Below are 22,872 nucleotides of genomic sequence, written 5' to 3'. Positions count from 1 at the left end.
TGCTGTTGCAATTGAATTTCCTCATTTATTTACCTTTTCTTTAGGCAGGCACTGACTGAGACAGGGGTGGGCAGCAAGGATACATGAAGAATATCCCTGGTCTAACAGCCACTAGCAGAAGAGATGAGACAGTATGAGAAAAGATCATCCATCCTGAGGTGTGGTCCCAATGAGAAGATTAAGGCCAGAGAAAATGGGGAAAGAGACATTTTGCATGCTGCTGCCATATAACTGCATTTTAACACAAAGTAATTATAATCATAACATAGCACTGTTACAATGCAATTTTACAGTTTTTATATTACGATGCAATTTTACAGTTTTTATATTACGATGCAATTTTACAGTTTTTATAGGATCTGATAACTGAAGAACCCAGAATAATGCTTAATTTGAACTGGCCTCTCAAAACATTGAAAGCTCTAATTTCAGTAGATAAGCTACACGTGAGCTACCACATGAAAGCCTTGCAGATGATATATATATAGTGGCTGCTACTTAGGAAACTCGATTGTTATGAGTGGTTTTCTGATGCTCAGAAGTACAGATTTCATTTCATAAGTGCTTTGCATCAAGGATAAACTCTCTGCTGTTTGATTTCTTAACAAAAGCATTTGTTCTGAATGAATCTCTACTGAGGAAACATACAATTTACAGAACTGCCTCACTGCTTTCACAATGACAAAGCTACAATCTGTTCTTGCTTTTTTTTTTTCTGGCGCCTTTTTTTTTTTGGATTTTTTTTTTTTTTAATATCTGACATGGGAATAATTTAGGAAATAAGTATATATGGGCACAGCATACATATGCCACATCAACAGTCAGTAGAACCTGAAAACAGTCTGCAAATATCACTGTTGATTACACAGGCCTTAGCAAAATCCATTCTGAACAGCCAATATCATGTCTAACAAATGAGGGGAACCCAATCTAACAAAAGAGGAGAAATCCTTTGTCTCCATGCATTGGGACTGAGAACTTCATCTGACACTATATTCTCCAAGAAGAGGCTACACGAGTGCTCTGAAGAGTCCTGAACACCTGTTGTGTGTGTGCGGTCACCCTCAAACTCAGGTTTTCACTAGGGCCAGTATGGAAGTCACTTTGCCCAGAATCTCACAGACTTACATCTGGAGGTTGTTATTGTAAACACTAAATGATGTCACCAGCTGGGATGAAACAAGAATTTAGCTCACACTTTTCACCCCTATGTACACACAAGGCTTTACACAGCTCTACATCTTAAACTCCCATGTCCTTAAACTGCATTTTTCTGAGTGCCTGACAGCACCTATAATGGAGGGTCGCACACGCTGACAGACAGTCTGGCAGAGAAGAATGCCATAAACCTGTTATTAATCTAAAAAGCCATTTAGTCTTTCTGGATTTGTGAAAAGCCAATGTGGAGCTACTGCCTTTTTCATGATATTCAGCTGCTTTTGAAAGGAAGCTTCCCTCTAGGGAACCGATATAAAACTGTCAGCCTATTTAGGGGTCATTACAGCAGTCTTATAAAGCCCCTTGGACTGTCTTGTCATAAGAGACAAGCTTCAAAAGAGTAAAAGTCTGCAATGTCTTACTTAAGCCAGGAAAAAAGCCAAATCACCAAGTCACTCAAAAACCAATTACAGTAGGGAAATATTTATTATGCAGTTTTGTTCCTGATTTGCTGGAGCAGGAGTTTGAGAAATGACATCCTCAAAATAAGCCTTTAACTGCTCTGTAGCATCCTTTCCACTAAAAGAAAATAGGAAACACTGCAATAAAATGACCATGAAAACACCTAGCAGCAATTTAATTTTGGTGTAATTATGAAATATGTTATAGAGTTTATTTTCTCATTTTTAGATATGTATAAATGACTAAAGTGTTCATAAAATTGAAACTGTAAAAATGACTGTAAACATAAAAAACTAACTACCAGGTCTAGACTACAGATCATCAGTGGTTATGAGCCCATATCTGTTACCAGCCCCATTCTTGGGGGCTCATGACTCCAGATAATGCCATAAATAATTACATTTTTGTCAAGTTAGCTTTTAAAGATTTAGAATTTCAGTCTTTCAAAGATTCCCTTCTTGTGTCGAATTATAACCAATAATGTATTTATGAGTGTATATACTCTGACATACTTAGAGACACATTTGTCCAATTCCCCCCCCCCCCCCCCCCCCAAATACATATAATAAGTTCAGTTTAATTTTTTTTTTTTTTTGAGTCCTGATATTAGAGCAACTTTAAAATCTCTGTAGCCTATTAATTCCTCCTGGTACATATTCAGAAACTGGGATGGGTAAATCATCCTTGTTTCTCATTCTCTGTCCCTTCTCTACTGGAAGAGACAAGATGAAAACAGAACCACCAAGATGCAGCAGCCCTGAGGCCTCACATGAGGAGGGAAAATGGCAAATCTAAATTGGGATGAAAAATGTTACAGATCTGAAGAATAAAGTTAAAATTAGAGGTATAGTTTCTAGTTGATCAGGGCTTTATGTAGGACAGTGCAGGAAGCTGTCTCCATACTGCTGTGTGCTGCAATTCCTGAGCAGTTAATACTGCGTCTCAGGGATCCATCAGGGCTCACAGCTGAAATCATAGGGCAATCACTTGTAAGAACACATACAATCGATATTAAATTGATACAGGTAGGAACATGAGTTTATTAATGCGGTAGGTTTTTACCTGTAGGGATAAAGCCTAATTTGAAGCTTTTAAAGGTGTTGTATGCTCACCTCAGTCAGCACTAGTCTTTGCCAAAGCCGTGGTGTTCAGTTCAGCTGTGTGCTGTTCAGCTTAGAGCCAGCCAGCAGCACGCTCATCACAGAGCCTGGGCATCAAAGGACAAACTGCATCACCATGGCTTCTCTAGAGAGTGCTCGGTTTAAATGGATTGCAACTAAAACTGGTAGTCTATTTAACCAGAGCACTTTCTAGTTTAGCCCTCACATACAACACACTTGAATCTTTAGTTACTAAAACACAGGACTGGCTGAAATCCACAATGAATATGCAAAATTTCAAAATTACCATTCATGCCTTAGAAACGTAGTGATAATTAAAGTGGTTAAGGTGTAGCCCCGATTTCTGTTGCTCTTTGGAAAGCTTGCTCTTTGCTTTGGAAAAAGTATGCATTTTGCTTTGTTCACGTGTATTTTTCTACACACATCTGAACAGGAGTTCAGTTGGGATATTCTATACAAGACTATACAAGAATATTGAAGGGAACTCTATGTACAATTTTAACAAATTGTTCTCACCAGCCAGATTTCTTAAAGACTTGTCACAGAAATGCTTCTTTATCTGATCTTGCAGTCACACTCAAAAAAAAAAAAAAAAAAAAAAAAGGAAAAATCCCTTGAGAGGTCTCTAATATAAGTACCACAACTGTAAAACATCATATTTAATTGAGATGCTTGATCAGGTACATGCTGGCTAGACAGGCACTTCCAAGTCACTCCCTTTGCATAACATCAGGCTCCAAACAAGGTTTCTGAACAAGGATCTGCACACTTGCTCGTTTCAGGAGGGATACTCTGAACACTTCGCAATTACTCAGACAAGATCAAGATGCTAAATAATACCCTTCCTCTGCTGTTTCCAAAAAGCGCTACTGCCTTCAAGTTAACCCAGCATCTAGTTGATCCGATATTCTCAAATATTTCAAAATTATGCTAACACAGGACTTTGACGTTATTTTTTTCTTGTGTATAATTTCAAAATCTACATTGCTCTTTAAGAATAGTGTGATTCAAAGTGAAAAAGTTTTGTAAACTTCTATTTCCTTTTTTGGCTTTCAGCTAAATGCAGGACACTAGAAGGCACAACAGAAGGTTCTACAGAATTACTGTTGACTTGAAAGGTGTCTTCTCACAATTTCAAGCAAAAAAAAGTGATGGGAAACATGTATATCCCTTCCTAAGCACTGAAAAACAGTGAAAGATGAAGACATGAGATCTTACTTGTGTGTCAAATCAATCTTTTTTTTTTTTTTTGGCAGGGGGCGGGGGGGGAAGTGAGGAAGAATCTCATCATTTTGACTCTGACCATTTTTAATTTGCTTGATACAATTTGTTACTGGTATATTAAAAAAAACCCCAAACCAAAAACCCACAACAAAAAACCACAATAAACCTTGGCCTTGTTACTTCAGATTTAGATAAATAGGTAGCTGAACAGGGTGGTATTTGGTTTGCAGGTTAGACACTTCAGTGCGGCTGTTTGCGTAAGTTAGGTTTCTAAGTACTCATTATCTGTACCACAGACCTAGTAAATGCTGCCAGCGAAGGTCTGCCAGCTCAGCAAGCTTTCAGGTCCACTTTAGAGCAAATGGAATACCCACCTTGACTGCACTGCCTGTACTGACCATGATGAGATGCAGTTGCCTAAGCACAGGAGGAAGCCAGAGCCATTGGAGACTTGTAGATATGATCCAGGACCTACAGCAGACCCCTATCCTACGGGATTAACAACAAACCGTTCAGTATCACCACAGTGCCTAAAATGATACCAGCCACCTATAGCTAAGCAACTGAATTTCACCTTAAATTTCCACCATCTATAATACGATACTTTAACTCACAGACAAGAACTTGCACATACCTCATCTACCCACATGCACCTGTACTTACATATCCAAACTGAGGAGCTGAATTTCACCTTCAATTTCAATCTTAACTATAATTAAAAAAGAAAGCCACTTGTACAGACTCCAGCCTTTCATAGCAGTCACAGTAGCCTAGTATTTTATAGAAATTCATATACATTATTAGAGCAGTATACACATGTGTACTACCCTTAATTGAATGTTTATGTAAGAAACAAAAGCTCTGCAGTGTATTTAAGAAATTACCTTGATTTCCAAGGTGAAGGAAAGAATGTCTGACGTGCCTTGAAGATAATACTAATATAAGAAAATCAACATTTTATGCAGTTAATGACTGATAGCATCAAATACTCTATTTCCATTTTTATTGAAAAAAACCCCAACACTTAAACCCTTTTCTCACAGTAATATAACTGTAGTCCAGCTGTATAGCACATGAATTACTTTTTCAACAAAATGAAAATTCTCAGAAATAAGTTGCTGTTTCATTCAACTCCGTAGTCAACAGTTGTACACCTGTAGCAACTGGGGTTTTGTTTTCTAGACAAATAGGGGCATATGGTGCACTTGCCTATAAGGAAGGAAGATGTTCCAAACATCCTCACTGAACTTGCTACAAACCACTTGTATACCCCCCCTAAATGAGCACCCACCAGGCTGCTGACACGTGGAAGCCACAGTGCTGGCCCACTCCTGGATATGACTGAACTCAGCAGTAGCACTCTGGAGCCAGATTATGCCTGTTCTAGCACTGCAAGGCATTTTTCTTCTCATATACCAGGAAAGAGGCATCCACACTTCACCTGAGGTAGGAAGAATGTGAGAAAGCTGCTTGTTTTGCTGTCTGTACTGGAGCAAAAGGGGAATACCTCCGAGAGATCATGGCATTTTATCCCTCATGACATTTTACTGCTCCACCTGTATGAGATGAGACAGATAGGATTTCCATCTGCAATTTCTCCCCTTTCCTACTTTTGTTGCCAAGGCTACAGAAGGAATAAGAGAGTGATGCTTTCATTTATTTAAAAATTTTAATAGGAACTTTTGAAAAGTCATGCAGCTTGATACAAACGCATGAAGCGAACCTCCAGTAACCCTGTCACATCTCTCTACTTCTGTAATGTTGTGCTGCTAAAAAGTCTGGTGAATATGTGAAAGTTTGTTGTTCTTTTTTTTGTTGCCTCCTTGTTATTCACACTGCAATTTACTGCAGACTCTCCAAAATCTCCAGTGCCAATTTTGTGTTCTAGAAATAAATATACTGTTTTATTACTGATGGTCTGTGAAAAGCTAGACATGCTGCACATGAATGCATACCAGTGCTACAGAAGAAAGAAAACAAAATAAAAATCTGGTTTTTTTCATTACTTATTAATTTCTGTTCCGTGTATGAAATACTATAGCTATTAAAGAGTTTCATCAGCATTTTCTTCAGCAGTTGACAGCATTTACCTGGCATTTTTGGAAGGACAAATGCACATTTTACAAATAGAACTTTCTTAACTCTGATCCCCCTCTTGATAAAAATTTTGAGCTTTGGCCCCATTTATTATTCTCTTTGAGAAGTCTGTATAACTGATGCAATCACAATGAAGACAGGCCATTGACTTCCTGATAAATGCTGAAAGCTCTCAAGTTATAATTACTGAATTTACACACAAAGGAAGTGTCTGACCAAATCTGAAATGATGTACCCATCTGCTTACATGCCAAGTTGTTACTGTTTTGGGATAACAGATAATTGACTCTCCCATATTACAAAAACATGAAAGATTTTCAGAGTGGCACAGAGTAATCCATCAATGTCAGCAGGAATCCTACAGCTCTGAAAATCTATCCCTAAGGATTGGTGTTATCCAAACTGGAATTATGTGGCTTAGTATAACAACTTTTTACTTACCTACCCAAATTCCTCTCCACTAACAGCTCAGTAATGTATTCACCCTCACTCCCTGCTTCAACCAGCTATGCACAATTTGCTGCGTGCTGTTAAATTAGCTAGGGCCGTTTGTTTTGCATGGATTGAAATGTGCATCACCCTCTGCTTTCTGCATGACCGAATTGATACAAGTCTCCCTCATGAGGACACTCCACGAGAACATAGTGAAGAAGGTCAGCAAAGAAGTGACTGGAAAGACCTTTCCAGCCTTCACAGCTACCCTATATTCAGCTTTCACTAGCTGAATCTGTTTTCAGCAAACTTCTGCAAGCAGGGGCTGAGGCATGTATGACTGAATTAATTCAGAAAGAAAGTACAAGGTCTGTTGTTGATACTGCTCATAGCTCTCTTCAGTTACGAGTTCAGCGATTCTGGAATAATTGTAATGTGCTTTAGGAACTTGGAGATGAAGAGGGATATGGAAATGAAAAATATTATCATCAAGAAAATTCAAAGGCAGATTCCATTAAATTCTGAATCCCCCGTCTCCTTTGCTATAAAAATTCATTATCATCAGCATGTTAAATTAAATGCCTTGTGTGCCAACATAGCTAAGCGTGTGGAAATGAACTCACGATTACCACAGAGAACTGTGAATTCCCTTACTTAAGAGTGGGGAAACTTGTTTTTAAGTTCTTTACATCCCCATCCTCCCCCAAGTTTAAAGGAAATAGCGAATTAATCTCACCTCCAGACTTTACCTTCTTCTTTTTCAGCTATACCCGAGTTATTAGCAGAAACATCACCACTCAGTTTAGATTGAGAATAATGGTAATGTTGACAGGCTCATTGCTATAACACTTCTTGCAGAGCTGGCAATGAATTCAGTCTAACTGAAGACTGTAGAAAGACCTAGTGCAAGTGTCAAGATGACCTTGATTTAAATAAGCAATTAATAAATTCAAGACCAAAAAAAAAAATATGAGGCTTTTCTCTAGTTTACCATTTTGCAACTGAAAGCCTGAAAGAAAATAAGACAGTGACGTATCAGCCTGCTGGCGAGCTAGAAATTGTGACATCATTGGTGGACAACTCAGCTGGACAAGCGGAAAAGAGTGAGTAAATTAATGATTGCCCCAGATTCTCATGTTGCAGGTAACATACTGTTTGGTGGGATTTAGTAAGAGTGGAGGACTAGGATGTTTCATGTGTGATTTGTGCTGCTTCCAGGACAATTCACTTTCTGGCTCTTCTTTATAGCTATTAAAAATAATCAATTAAATACTGGATTTATCAGTAATTTACAAAAATTTTAATTTGACTTAGGATGTCATCTGAAGCACCTTCATTTTGAGAAAGTTCAAATACTTCTTCATGTGATGTTAGGGAAAGTAAGAAACATTTTTTTCCCTTGACTCACGTTGAAAAAAGGAGACTTGATTTTTCTGAAAAAAAACCAAAACAAAACATTCTCCATCTCCAGTGAGACACTGGAACAGGTTGCCCAGAGAAGTTGTGGCTGCCCCCTCCCTGGAAGTGTTCAAGGCCAGGCTGGACGGGGCTTTGAGCAACCTGGTCTAGTGGAAGGTGTCCCTGCCCGTGGCAGGGGGTTTAGAACTAGATAATCTTTAAGATCCCTTCCAATCCAAACTATGCTATGATTCTGTCTCCATCATCTCCAAAGTAACAAGGTAATCTTCTAAAATAAACTCTCAAAGAGTGTGAATAAAAGCATTTAAAAACAGCAGTAACAACCTTTTTAGAAAACAGTGTAATAAACTGTTTTAGAAAACAGCGTAAGAAAAGTTTTGCTTTGAAACACTGCAAGAAAATCCTATACATCTTAGCTTTTAATTACTTTATCATTTAACAGCAAATTTTATCTCTCTTACAACAAAAATATGACATCTATATTCTACTACATAGAAAAGCAAGAGATATATCCATGACTATTTCAGTGCAACTCCAGCATATCCCAAGACTGTTCCTCCAGTATATGCTAAATATCTGTTGTAATTTTCAAGCTTCTAACTATGAAAATAATAATATGACATTTAACTTAATTTAGAAAGTGAACACCAATAAGAGCACAAGAACAGCTGTACTCTCTTAGGCCTTTCAGTCTGGTCCCCAGAACTGACTAAGAACGATGCCTAGGAAGAGTAAAGGACCCAGGGCAAACAGTGGCAATTCCCCATTTTTCCTAGGTTCCAGTGATCTGCTCTTCAGAAACTCCCTTTGTGTTTAATAATCCTTGACAAATTTCTATTCCATGAATTTGTCTAATTTTGTAAATTTCGGCATCCCCAACATTCAGTGTCAATGAGCTCCAGAGCTTTTACAGTTTAATGATGTGCAGTAGAGAGGAATCATATGGGATGCTTGTTTAATCCTCTAAAACATTATGGAAACATCAAAGCCGTGAACAGCACACATCCAAACAGAGAATTCTGGGCTTAAGTCACACTGGTTTAAAATGAGCAAGACAACTGTGTTTTAAATACAACCGAACATGAAATGGTCTAAGACAACATAAGATAGCATCTGAAATGGCAGAAAACCTGATGTAATACCACTTTCAATTGTAAAAATACGTCTTTTAGTCACAGTAGTTTTAGCCCTGGAAATGCCAGAGCTATACCTGCTGAATAAAGATTAATCAAAGATTGAAAAAAATACTTGCAAGCCTACAGGAGGAGCTCAAATTTTCCTTCCTCTCTTGAATGAATCCTTTACATACACCAAAAATCACATGATGTAGTAACTATTAACTGTGAACAAGAGACAACTATACTTCCCTAAAACTAAAAATAAGAATGAATGCAACTTTTGTTATGATAAAGATTTTGCAAGTAGACTGTGTAAACTGCAGCCTTGTAATTAAATCAGTTAAAGAGGATTTCTTTACTTGGAACTTAAAATGATCTAACACAAAATTTGCTATTTATTTTATTGAGCTAAATAATATAGTCTAGGATCTTTCCCCAAAACTAAGCAACTCTTGAAAGCAGGTATCAAAGATAAAACTGATTGTCACCTTGGTTTTTTAGGGGTTTTTTTCACACTTTTTTTCTCAATACAGCTTTCAGAACAGGAGTACAGTTCTTTTGCTCTCTAAAGAATCAGCTAACTCCAGTGACAAATCTTTGTTCTGCAAAGCTTCATTCCTCCCCTCTTACATATCAACTGCTTTAATTGAAATAAAAATTAAAAGCCTAGAATCTGGTTAAAACTTTGTACTGAATATGCATTACTTCGATACTTTATAATCTACATTATAATGTGACTATGCTTTAAAAAAGAATTCTGTCCTGATGCAGAGATCAACAGAATCCCCAATTTTATTACAGTGAGTATATCAAAAGGTTATCCATGGAATTCACTCTTACATTGTTGAGGATCACCAAAAGGGAAAAGAAGATACAAACACTATTTTAGCAAAATACTTGATTAATAAATTCAAAAGCTAAATAAGCAGGCAACTCTACACAGGTAATTAAAGGCTCTAAGAGATGGCAAGTCAGAGAACAGACTTTAGAAGTAAAGCATGTCTCTTTCATATCTTGGGATGAGGAAAGAGAACAGAAAGCATCATTAAACTATATGATAAGGGATTTTTTCTTAAATGCAGAACTTTCTTCTCAGTAAATTGGAAGGATCATGGTTTCAGAATACAGTGTTAGTAACACTGCTCTATTTCTAAGTTCTTCACATGTAACTGGTATTAAAAGCATTGGGATGGGGGGGTGGAAGGGGAAAAAAAAAAAAAAAGAAAAAAGGAACAAGCCAGAGGCCAGCTTGGCCAAACCGGCAACTCACTATGTGACTATGATAATGTTTAGTTTTGGGGCTTCACTTATGCATGGACAAGTTTTTCTACTTTTAATACAGTGCATTAGAGCAGTAATTGCAGGGCTGCCTTATTATTTGTCCAGCTGAGTGAAATTTGTATCTTAACCATTATTTTTCTTCCTTGCTCAGACTTGCAATAAGAACACAGCAGTGGGCATGCTGACACTGCTGTCAGTAGCTGAGAATAATTGCTCTCAAATCCCAAGGGCTGTAAAACTCAATCCCTTCTGTTGTTTTTGCCAGTCAGAATGAGACATCTTTGCTTCCACAAGTGACTGGGACTGATAAGGGAGAAGCCTTCTTCTGGGCAGAAACTCTGGGAGAAGATGCAAAATTCAGCAGAAGATTGTTGCCAGTAGGAAATTCACCAATGTTGTTCTGATAGGGGCAAGATGGTTTTTAGGTTTAAACTATAGGGACTGCTAAAATTTATATTTCAAATAACAACTAGAGAAACTAAAGAAAGGACACAAAAAAGAAAGCAAGCTGTTTTCAGTTAGCCACAACTTTATTAAAAGCAATACACAGCAGGAGGTATCAGTGACATCCACAGGAATAAATGAATCACTTCACTACTTGAAAACAAATTTGGTTTGTACTAAAATAGCCACAATTTTCTATGCCCACAAGTACCATGTTGGGGAGGGGTGGAGAAATTAAGATACAGGCAATTTTATTTGCCTTAGCATGCTCAGAATGCTGTTTCTTGCTTGGAACTGAACCTTCTGTCATACAGTTGCAATCATTCATTCTGTTCTAAGACTTTATATCACAAATTATGTTTTTCTCACTCTTTTCACAGTACAAAGCAATAAAACTTTACTATAAGCATGGCTACGCTCAGCTCAAGCCTGACTATGATTTAATCTATTATTTTATTGCTGGATTTCTTCTTTATATTTGAAGTTTGTGAAGGACTATTGTTTTGATGTAGTATCTCTATACAGTGGCAACAAATTTGAAAGTAATTCATGTGTTCTAAAGTTATTTTGCAAAGTTTGTCATCTTCTGCTAATGCCAATGCTAGCTATATATATATATTAGAAACTGCTCCACTTCAATTTCTCTGTATTTTACTTTTCAGTGTTACGCTGTTCACTGGGGGTTAACCAGTCACAAGGATCAGGGACAGAGAATGGTGAAGCAAAGGACCAAGCAAATTGCCTAGAAATCTATAAAGCCTGCAGCTGGAGCTGCTTTATAGAAGATCTGCGATAGAGACACATAAACACAGAAGGAGAATCACCTCTGTATGGAGCTCCACATAGCCATAATCACAGGATATCACTTGAAAAATGATGCACATTTTAAACTATGGAAATATTATTGTGCAACATTTGTGCAATACACAATTATATATTAATACATTACTATGCCTTTTCCAGTGCTTAGTGGTCACCCCACATTAGCAAACAGGAACGCAGTTTTGGACACCGGGGACCCAACATCCATACTAGATGCATTTCAGGGATCAGTTCCTTTTCCAGTAAATGAAAAAGAGCAACAGGCAACAAGAACCTCTGCTACCTGCCTTCATTATTACCTTTACGGCTACAGGGCTTCAGGAATTAACAGAAGAGTTGGTCATACCATGAATCAGAGTTTATTTTAACAATATTAATACTCATTTACTTAATAACAGTGAATTATTATAGAGCATACTTTTCTTTTATGAGAGTATGTAAAGAAAGGTAGTATATTTGTCCTATTTTTCTCCTTGCTTGAAAGAAGACATGCCAAACTGGACAGATTCATTAAGATGTATTTTCATGCTCATTGGTTTTTCAGGGTCTTACAGTGTTTACAGCAACAAATTCCAACCTACACATTGCATTTCCTTGGCTCTATTTGTTCTAAATAAAAGGCACTTCTGAATGTCCCACAATAAACAAAAGTGGTAGATTACTCAACAAATAAAAAAAGAACTCAGACTCCCAACACTGGAGAGAAGACTCCCAAAAAAGATGGGGGGGGGGGGGGGGGGGGGGGGGGGAGAGGAAACAAAAAGGAAAGCTAGACTTGAAATTGTAAAATTGCAAAATCCCAGAAATTTAAGAAACAAATTATCTAGAAAGAAGAATTGTTGATATAAATGGCACTTCATCTTTGAATGTCCCACCTGATTTCTCAAATATGCCCCCCAATCATCTCTGTCTTTGAGGCCCCTGTATCTACAGTGTGATATATATTTCCCCTCTTAGCCTAGCACCCATGGGACCATGGATGCTGCCTCTGTACTGGCCAGTCCTGAGCACCACTTAACACATATGGGATGCAATTCTGATGCTTCCAAACTCTATAAAACTCCTCTAGCTTAGTGGGAAACACTTCAGCTTCTGACAGTCCCAAAGTTATTCCAGGTAGAAGGTTTTCATGTTTGGTTTTGTGACACTTGGGAATAAATATGCCTTAGTCACAGATGCTCCTGTCTTCAAAGGGAGACTGATGCTCTCATTTGCCACGAAGCCAAGAAGCAAACTCTGTTTCACTGCATCACCAGAATACTGTCTTTTTGTGGTTGACCTCTGCAGTTGATTTGGAGTGCTGACAACCTATTTCTCTACCTGTCCCAAGGCTACCTGCTTTGGGTATTTCTCCCTTTTTACACCTGCCCCTCCCCAGAGTTTGCTCACTCTCTCTGCCTACATTATGTAGTGGGAACAAAACTTTAATAAGCATCTTACGGTATATGGCCCCAGAGACTTACATGTTCTCCCTCCTCTGTATTTGGGCTCAGTAGTACCAATTGCAAATAAAGCAAATAGGACACTAGTCTCCATCCTTGGGAACCTTTTTGGATTTACAACATTCTAGTCCCTAACTGGCACATTACAATAACCCTACTAAACTAGGAGAAAAGAGGAGTATTTTCAAGATTGTCATACTGTTTTATAAAGTGTTTATGATAAGCATTTGTTATTCATTGATTTTACCCTATAATCTCCAGTTTACTATCCGCTCTCCAGAAAGACCACAAATATTACATGCCTAGAAAGTGTGGCTTGCAGCAGAAACCTGTTCTTCCTGTCCTTTGACTTTCTCTTTGGCACCTCTAGTTTTGCAGGTATGTGCTGCTACAACACTGCACCTATGGACCACAAAATTCCCATTCTCCAGCAACTTAATGAGACTTGGAGGTCTTGCCTTCTCCTCCCCAAGGTCCTGCCCATTTCTGAAGGTCCTGCACAAAAAAAAGCTATAGCCACTGCTTCTGCTAGTCTCTGCAATGCAGTTCACCTTTCAGAGACTCTAGTTCAAGAGAACATCTTGATTCAAAAAAGCACCTGAACATGTACATCATTTTGCATGAGTTCTGTCCTGAATCACAGGTCCAAACAAATACAGGAGGCAAAACAGAGATGCGAAGAGAGACAGCATCTTCAAAGAGAATCTGAGCATTATCATCTTTCTTACATATGGGAGCAGGTCAACCCTGGCTACTGCAAAGATGTGATAAACTAATTTACGTTGTACATTCTAAAGCTGTTCCTGAAGGCCTGAACTTCATGTTCCACTCAAGCTGATGTTAAAACTGCCTCTGGATTAGGGCTGATCCAGCATGGTGCATCTGTGAAGTTACAGAACAATTCCCAGTAACTCCAATAGAAAAACATGAATGAAAAAATCTCATTACCTTAAAACATCAAGGGAAGCCAGTGGAACTAAGCTATGCTCCACACAGGTTGATTTTATTATTTCCACATTATGACTGTATAGATCTGATAACACAGGAAATATTTAGAGTTATTTTTAAGCTGTGCAGAAATTTCTGCATACTGCGTTCCCTTTTACCCTGGTTGTTTTCAGTTTTTCTCTGGGGGGGTGGGGTTGGTTTGTTCTGGGTTTTTTGTGGGGTTTTTTTTGTTTGGTTGGTTGGTTTTTTTTGTTTTGGTTTGGGTTTTTTTTCCCAAAGCTGGATAGAAAGTAAACTCATCATTATAAATAAGAACAGAAAACAGTATCAAGTGAAAATTAAAGATATGTTCATCATTGTCAGCCTTCCTGTAAAAGAAATCTTTCACATTTGCATGGCAAGCCTACAAAATACTTTGGGAAGAAACAGTATCTGTGACAGAGGGATGCTGTAATTCTGTAGTGTCATTAAATGAGTGGCAGGTAGTACTCACTCTCTGGATTTTCTTCAGCAAGAACTGCAACACACAGAGAAGGGTTTAAAAAAATCAATATGCTCTCCAGCACCACCGATAAGCTCCCAAACTGCAGAAGACTTTGCAACATATGGATTCTTACACTATGAATATCTGTTGTACACATTACCTTCTCTATAAAGCCAGGCATCAAGGCTTTTTTGTAAAATGCCTGTGTGTTGTAGTAGGGATTTACAACCGAATCCAATAATGTGTAAAACGTCAACTTGGTTATCTTATTGTGCTGGGAGGACCTTAGAATAGAGAGGGCTGAGACAGAACACAAAACCTGAATTTAATGAACTCAGTAAGGGTGATGTACTTTTGAGGTTAAGACAGTATAAGGCCATTAATCTGTCAGGAAAGATGGCCCTGGAAAAACATCATTCTACATATGTCCATTTGCAAGCATTCACTTTTATCCTCCATGTTGCCATAGGTAAGTGTTAGAGGGGAAACTCTGACCCATTTTGCTTCATAAGAGCTTCAGACTCAACTGAAGGGAGACACTGCATGGGGATCTGCAGGTAAGCCATGGAAAGATCAGCTACATGAACTTTCCTGTACCTGAGACTCTTTCACTTTACCTGCTAAAATAATTACAAGCAGGATCCATCTGTGTCGTGCCTGAGTGAATTGCTACAAGTATGGCCAGAGGGGATTACAGGGGGCAAGAAACAAATCATAAAATCAACATGCAATTCAAAAATATAATTTACCAACTAGCGACTTCCATGTTTATGCAAGAGGAAACATAATTAGCACTGTGCAAACTGGGAAACTTAAAAAACAAACACAAAACACACCTCTCAGAAAGCATTATTATTTTTTGACTCATGCTGTAGAGACACCATTGTCTCTACAGATGGGATTTATATTGCTTTGCTTTTGTTATTGTGTAAGATAACAACCCAAAATCTGAAAGCTGTTTTGTTTGTCTGAGAATGAGCTCCTCTAAACTGAAAAGTAAATAGCACTGTTGCTTTGGAAGCAGACTATAAAGACTAAAATATGTTAAGCGTAGCTTATTCCAAGCTGTATTTTATTGAAAAATAGGATGCAGATTTTATTAATAAGAAAACACCAAACCTAATACTTTAAAAAAAAAAATCAGTAAAAATACAGTAATTGTAATATTAACACTTGCTATCTGTGTATAAAAGCAAAATCAGTTCAGCCAGTGTGTTTATGTAGAACCAGAAGGATAAAATGGCAGGATAGAAGAATACCCACAATTCATCATAGGTGGATACGTTCTGCACCAATCACAACATAACATTATGGTCAACTTCTGCTCTCCCTACACTATTCAAAACTGAGAGCAGCCCTAAAGACAGAACTGGTACTCACTTGGATTTACGTTATGTCCATATGAGGGCAACCTGGCAGTTAGACATTTTCAAACAAGCAATTAGAGATTGAATGAAACCATAGAACAGTGGGATAATGTCCCAAGACTCCATGGAGATGGATTTGATCCATCTTATTCTTTTTTGGAAGATCAACAGTCAAACAGTATTGGCAAATTGTTTCAATGACCAATCTGGATTTTTTCCTAATTTCTTTCTCTAGGGTCTTTTCCCCTTCATATTTGGATATCACTCTCCACAGAGACCAGGCAAAATCTCACAAATTGAGATGCTTACCCCAACTTCTAAGAAAGAATTCAGTTTTATTTTAATACTACTGCATTTTCCAGTTCTCCAGCAAGAACTGTTACAACATGGGACTTCCCATAACTGTTTTTCAGTAAAGACACTGACATCCTCAAGAGACTATCTTCAAAGTCAGAAAGGGCAGGCTGCAGCATCAGGGCAGGAGAAAAACCTGGCTTCCGTGTACTCACTGGGTCACAAATACAAAGTCTGTGGAGGTTCTCTTCCCCTATCAATGTTTGATTAGTCTGAAGTAAATATCTTCATTTTTTACTTACCCCCAATCAAAGACAACAAATTGAATAAAAAAATAGAATTAATTTCTACCTCAATCTGGGTGGTGTTGTCACGTCCCTCTTCAAGCAGCAGGTCTGTGAAGCCCCCTGGCTCAGAAGAATCCTGCCCCATGCTGGCTCTGTTGGTGTCGACTGATTTGAGAGACTCCGAGTGCCTCCTCCACCTGTGGCTGCTTACATGTGAGTCGACTTGCACATTTTCTTCCACTCGAGGGAAGCTCTGAACAACTTCATAAAACACACCTGTTTGACAAAAAAAAAACCCAAAACAAGATAGTGAGTGAAACTTTGGTTTACTACTCATAATTGAAAACCTAAGAATAGTATTTTTTTTAATGTTTTGAACAACTCCAAAAAATAGCCATTTATATCTCTGATAAACTTTCTACAACAACATAAGAGTTTAAAAGAATAGATGGCATATTACACGTCTACAAAATTCAAGAATTTGGACTAAGTTTTGTAGACTCCTCTAAACATTCTAAATGTTTTATTTACCTTATTTTATGTCTGGGAAAAGTCTTCCTGGTAACTTTTGTAACTTTGATACTTGCCTACCCATAGGTGTCACTTTTCAAAATAAAATAAAAATCAGTTAATTATCCAAAAAAACAGAAGTAGAGAGGGAGAGAAACACCGGTACAGACTTAGCTTTTGCTACTGATTCATGTAGGAAGAGCTTGGAAGCCACGTGAAGTCGAATAAACATTATGCGAGGCATGAAATTCCTGTAAGCTTCTCTTCCAGTGCAAAAATAAAGCTGTCCCATTGTGTAAGTGATAAATGTGAATGATGTGTGAAGTCTGCAGACACCCACTCTATCCTCTGCAAAGGATGAGTAGTTGGGTGGGATGTAAGTCATGCTCATTCACAACTTTTTCATGCTAGTAAAACTATCACCAAGACAAAACCATAGATTTTTCAGTAGTTTCCAGTTTGCCCAATCCAAAAAACCAAAGTATTTTTTGTTAATGTATGGGAGTTAACACCATCAAGAAGGGGTAGTTTTGCATACTTTGCACTAAAAATCAGATATGCTTTCCATATTGTCTTTGGATCTAAAAGGAGAAGTAGAGGGGCTTTCCATATTGTCTTTGGGTCTAAAAGGAGAAGTAGAGGGGTTCTCTGTGCTTTTCATGTGCCAGAAAGGGATCTTGTTCAAAAACCAGAACTGTGCGGTTCCAAATGAACTCTTGCGAGAAGTGGCAAAGTAAAAGCAAAATACTGAGAGAAAGGACAAACTGGTAAAGAAATTATTTGTAGAAATATTTCCATGGCTTCTGTTTGGCAGAAGCTTCTGAGCAAAGGAAGGCACCACTTCCAATGTCCTTGCTAAGCATCGCCTATGTTGTCTAGGTACAGAAGAGACAGAAAACTAGAAAATTACCTATCAAAGGTTTAAATAAGAAGTAAGATTTTCCTGCATCAAAGCAGGAACAGGTAGCGGAGTCATGGATATAGGAGACTCTGCCAGACATTGTTCTTGACAGACTAGAAAGAGTTACAGCACAGAAACAGTCTCTAATATGCTTTAGGCTCTGTGTGATTCCATTTTTCTATCAAGTTCTCCAAATCTACTAGATTTATTTCCTAAGCTATTTGATCACTCTCAATCACACTGAAATTAATGTGAACTGAAGGTGCTTTGTCACCTAGAGAAATCAGAATTCAAGAAATGCAAAATAAGCAATCTCAGGCCATAACTTTCCTCAGACCCCAAGTAATCAGACTTCTTTTAATTGGTGGGTTTTGGAAAACTGTTTCCTTGCATTTCTTAAAAGTCTTAGAACACTTGTCTTCAACAAATTGCCAGCACATTCCCTGTTTTATCAAGCAATCAGTTGCCAGATGCAGAGGGACAGCTCAGCAGATGAACTAACTTATTCCCCCGCAGTCCTTATCAAAATCTATTCAAAGCTGCCCTCCCTGCTTCAGCTTGGAGGCACTCACCATGCTGTTATGGTGATAAGGGCATCAGAAAGCTGACAGACACAGCAAACTTCCCAGATACAATCGCAAATAGGCACTTTCTGCCTGTGATATGCAGTGCCTGAGGCTGGATCCATAGAGTCAACGTTTGCCCTCCCGCTGCAGCTGCATCTGCGGCACTAAGGCACCTCAACACCTTCTACGAGGCACGGGGAGCATTAGACACCTGCAAACAGGTGTCCTAGGCCACAGTGCAACAGCTACATGCCTGCAGGACTCCGCTCCCTTCTTCTGAAGCACCTTTCCTGGCTGCCCTTAGTGGCTCAACACCCACGTTCAGAGAGACAGGCAAAAAGTCTATTTACCCTCATTCTGCACTCCCACAATCAACATGTTGAGGCAATCACTTAAATTAGCAAATAGAAAACGTTGAAGGTTAGGGGAGGGTCTTAAATCCTATTCACCTCAGGCTGAGCCTCGTCTGTAAAGGAAAGCAATTACACTTTGTTCTCCCACATCCCAAATAGAAATGAATGTGGTTCCTAAGCTTTAAGGTGTTGTAACATAAACTGCTTTTTAAAATAATAATATAGTGCTGGAGAGAAGAAAGAGATAAGTACATTGGAGTATTGCCACTGGCTTGGAAATTCTACACATTTTTCCCCATAATTTTATTTTACAGTGTAATTGTGTCATGGCATCTGCAAAAGTTGGCATGGGCCATTCTCCATTAGAGAAATCTTTGATGTCGTCAGTGCACAACTTTTATCCTGTTTCAACTGTTTTAATTACGTGATTTTTCCCTTGAAACAGAAAATGTTCCAAACCATATGGTTAGTGCCATTACACTGATAAATACTATTTTACAGGTACAAGCTATACTGACATAAGGAAGCCTTACAATCATCTAACTACATTCAGAATGCATTATATCCTTCTAAATTTAATAATATCAAGAATTAAAAAGCATGAACTGATAACATTTTCAGTTTAAAACTAGTCTTTGGGGTTTTTTTCACCATTATCCATGAAAGCTTCTACCAGTGTTATCACTAAACTAGTTAACTGTCCTGGACTGGCAGTATGGGGATACTGAAGCAACAATGTGAGAAAATCTGGATGTGTTTTCAGGGAATAAAGAGAGAAATTTAATGTATGCTTCCTCCTTCATTAAACTTTTTTCTTAAGCTACTGGGGATGGAAAGACAGAGAGATGATGGGCTCGGCCTGACCAGCTCTGATGCAGTGTGGTGTCTCTGGTTTATCCTGACATACCTCTAATGCTGAGTAAGTGACAAACATGATTTTTTTTTTTTTTAAATGAGCTAAACAGGGTGTTTTCCTTTTATGTAAATCTAATTTAAATACATAAATTCATAGATAATGGATAGATAAATTAATTTTCAAGTTCTAAACGCAGGCAGCTCATGCAGAAAAAAACATTCAGAGACCTAAAAATCCAATACTTTACAAGTTAGAACTACTTCACGTTTCAGGTCGAAATCACTGTGTAGCTAATAAATCACATAAAGGGCATTTTAGAGGAAATGTACCAAAGTATTATACTCTTATCTTTTAGATCTCAGAGCTCACACCTAATTAACACTGAAGGAGAACATGTCATTCAAATCAATTGGAAAGCAGCCAAATGCTGTATTATCTGATTAATAATAAAATCATAATATTAGCAAACATAGATGAGTAGTAACTTGTTCAACTTGTATAAACAGAGACTCAGAACTACAATAAGCCTTCAAATCTGCTAAAATTGGAACTACAGTTTTAGACTGATTATTTTTATGTGCAAACCACAAGAGTGTTATATATAGTCCTGTCACTGGCATGCAATTACCTCAGTGTGAAGGTCTGTAGAGCTGATATTGTACTGTAGTTTTGGAAGTAGTAAAAACAGATTACAGGTCTTTCTAATGAATATGTGACTAAGCTGGTGTTTTGGTCTGATCCTTCAGCTCTTGTCCTTGAAGTTTTCATAAAATTAGCAATGAAAATCACTATGTCTGCAGCTCCTTTCCCTCTTGGGTTAAGTTAAAATTTAAGATTTCAACTCTGTGTTGAATAAAGCTAGAAAGGTAGTGGGGTGGGGGTAAGGGAAACAAATCTATAAAAAGCTTTCACTGCTCTGCTATTATCTGGAGTTAACATCTGTTGGCAAGTTCAGAAACTCTTGTCACAGTTGGCCAGTTCAGGCCTTTGTAGTCAATGTGACTGACCAGAATTACCACCAAAGGCTTTAAGGGAATAGGGGCATCATTCACACAAACTGCGAAGACCTCGCAGAGTATTTAGAGAGGAGGCTGAGGAAGGGGGATGGGAAGGGAAAATTACAGACAGACTTGCTTTTGTTCACAACTAAGACAGGTGCTTCAGATTTCCTTCTGGACAGGTTTACCTGCTCACAGGAAAAAGACTTAAAAGATTTTTGCATCTCTTGCCTAAACCATCATGTATCCCGCTAATAGCTTTCTGACTACCTTAGCTTGCATTTTAACAAGTACTAAACAAGCTTTTAAACTGTATTAAGCTAACCTGATGGAGAACACATGACTGAAATCTGTATCCTGTTGTACATCAGGACCTGACTTTTGAGGTAGCTTTGCTAGTCTGAGGTTTTGGGCAGGAAGATGTGTGTCACGTACTACAAAATACACAGAACTGTTCAACACTTATGTCGTGAACATAAATCACTGCTGCAAGTGGACAACAACTGAATATGTAGAGAAGTCTGTCTTTCAGTAGTGTGAATTATGCAAGCAGCTCTTATGGATTGGAAGTGCGGATTGGGCTATAGAAGAAAGACTTGCTGAAAGGGAAGAAGCTGCCTGACTATGGCTGGGGCATGGGTACTCTGTTTTGCCAAGCCTGCCCTCAAAAAAAAAGGGAAAAATGCTAAGTAAATAAACCCAAAATGAAACAGCAGATCTTGACAAGTAAGATAGCTCTGATTTAATAGGGAAGTCTCGTCTGCATAAAGCTTTATCTAGAATGAAGATCTAGCTCTCACTTTACAAGAAAAAAAGAAACATTCGAAATTTTATGAACAGCAATGTAACTAAAGGAGAAAGAAACACTATTTTGAAACAAAAAAGGCAAATAGGTAAATCATCTACTACTCATTCAACTGTTTTGTTTTTTATTTTTCCCCCCTTTCCATGAGGTCAAACAGAGGTTTGTAGAATGTTTCAGCACATGAGAATTTCAGAATTGCATTTCTGAAAAACATGTGTAAATTACATTTCATGACTGCACATATTTAGGTCAACTCTACAATTTGACTAATTTCATAAATGCACCATAATCAACAAGACTGTTTTTTGAAAGCCCAGAAATACACACTGAAACCTCTATTCAACAGATTGCTCATGAAATATAGTATCATCTTTCTAAATCTGCCACAGACCAAATGCCAGCAAAAATCAAATATCAAACATATGAATTTATTCATCAAGGAACTGAAAATGCCATCACACTCCTTCGACTTAAGTAACTTTCTATAGCTCATATGAGAAACCAAAAAACGTTGGTGGAAGATAATGAATACTGGACCCATAAAGTGATAGACTCTTCAAAACATAAACATTCTTTTAAAGGATTCGCCAGGTAGAGTGCTTATATCCTGAATGCCCAATATCACAGCAAAATCAATCATACTTCTCATAAGAAGAAGGATTTTCAGCTTAAATTATGTCTGCCTTTGAAAAGCTCAACACTATAGAAACTTATTTTTCTGCTGTACCTGATTCATGGGACTAGGACCAATTCCATCTTTCTGCCCTTAATTTAGGAAAGAAATAACAGATTTGCTTGACTTTCAATATGTCCATGATAATGACAGGATAAATTTCTTAACAAACTCATAAATAACATGACTTGTAAAAGCTATCCCACAGTGACAATTAGCAATCAGCTGTGTCAATTTGGATCATGATTTTAAAAGCAACAAAAGACCACACTCTGACATTTTCTTTTTAAAGCTTGTCTGAGACTGCTAACAGTATTTTAATATTATGTGAGAGAACGATTCTTAGGATGACTCAATTTTCACCAAACAGGGCATGAGAATTTGTGTGGCCTGCAAAGGGAGTCAGCAGTTAATGATAATAAAATATTGAATGATGGCAGATTATGATCACAGTACTGCTGTTGAATTGCATGCTCAGAACAACAAATAATGTCTGAAATAAAAACGTCATCTTGATGCATGTTTTTCTTGCAATTATACAATAAATAGCTACTAAGACTCGTGTGCAATACAGAGTTACTATCAGTAATAACCCATAACTGGTAATTTCCTTACACATTCAGACTTTTCCCTTCACAGCCTCTTTCTATTCAATAATTATTTTTCACCACTACAAGTGGTCCCAAAGAGCACATTATCACACTTCTAGAACTTTATCTTTGTCACAACTATAACTGCTGTAGTAGTTTGGGGTTTTTTTTTTAAAATGGTCTGATTTACTTTCATTTTGCAATTATTTATGTAATCATA

General features: G+C 37.8%; 1 protein-coding gene across 1 annotated transcript in view; it reads right to left on the bottom strand.

Moving 5' to 3' along the window:
* The window catches only part of PLXDC2 (plexin domain containing 2), a 279,835-nt gene that overhangs the window by 140,333 nt on the left and 116,630 nt on the right, over positions 1 to 22,872 (bottom strand). Inside the window, exon 2 of the mRNA XM_074865842.1 lies at positions 16,465 to 16,676. Within this exon, the coding sequence (XP_074721943.1) occupies positions 16,465 to 16,676 (212 nt within the window). The remainder of the gene's footprint in view (positions 1 to 16,464; positions 16,677 to 22,872) is intronic.

Source organism: Strix uralensis, chromosome 1, assembly GCF_047716275.1.
Source record: "Strix uralensis isolate ZFMK-TIS-50842 chromosome 1, bStrUra1, whole genome shotgun sequence".
NCBI classification, from domain to species: Eukaryota; Metazoa; Chordata; class Aves; order Strigiformes; family Strigidae; genus Strix; species Strix uralensis.
The sequence above is the reverse complement of the archived record's forward strand: the minus strand, read 5'-3'. Positions and strand labels throughout refer to the sequence as shown.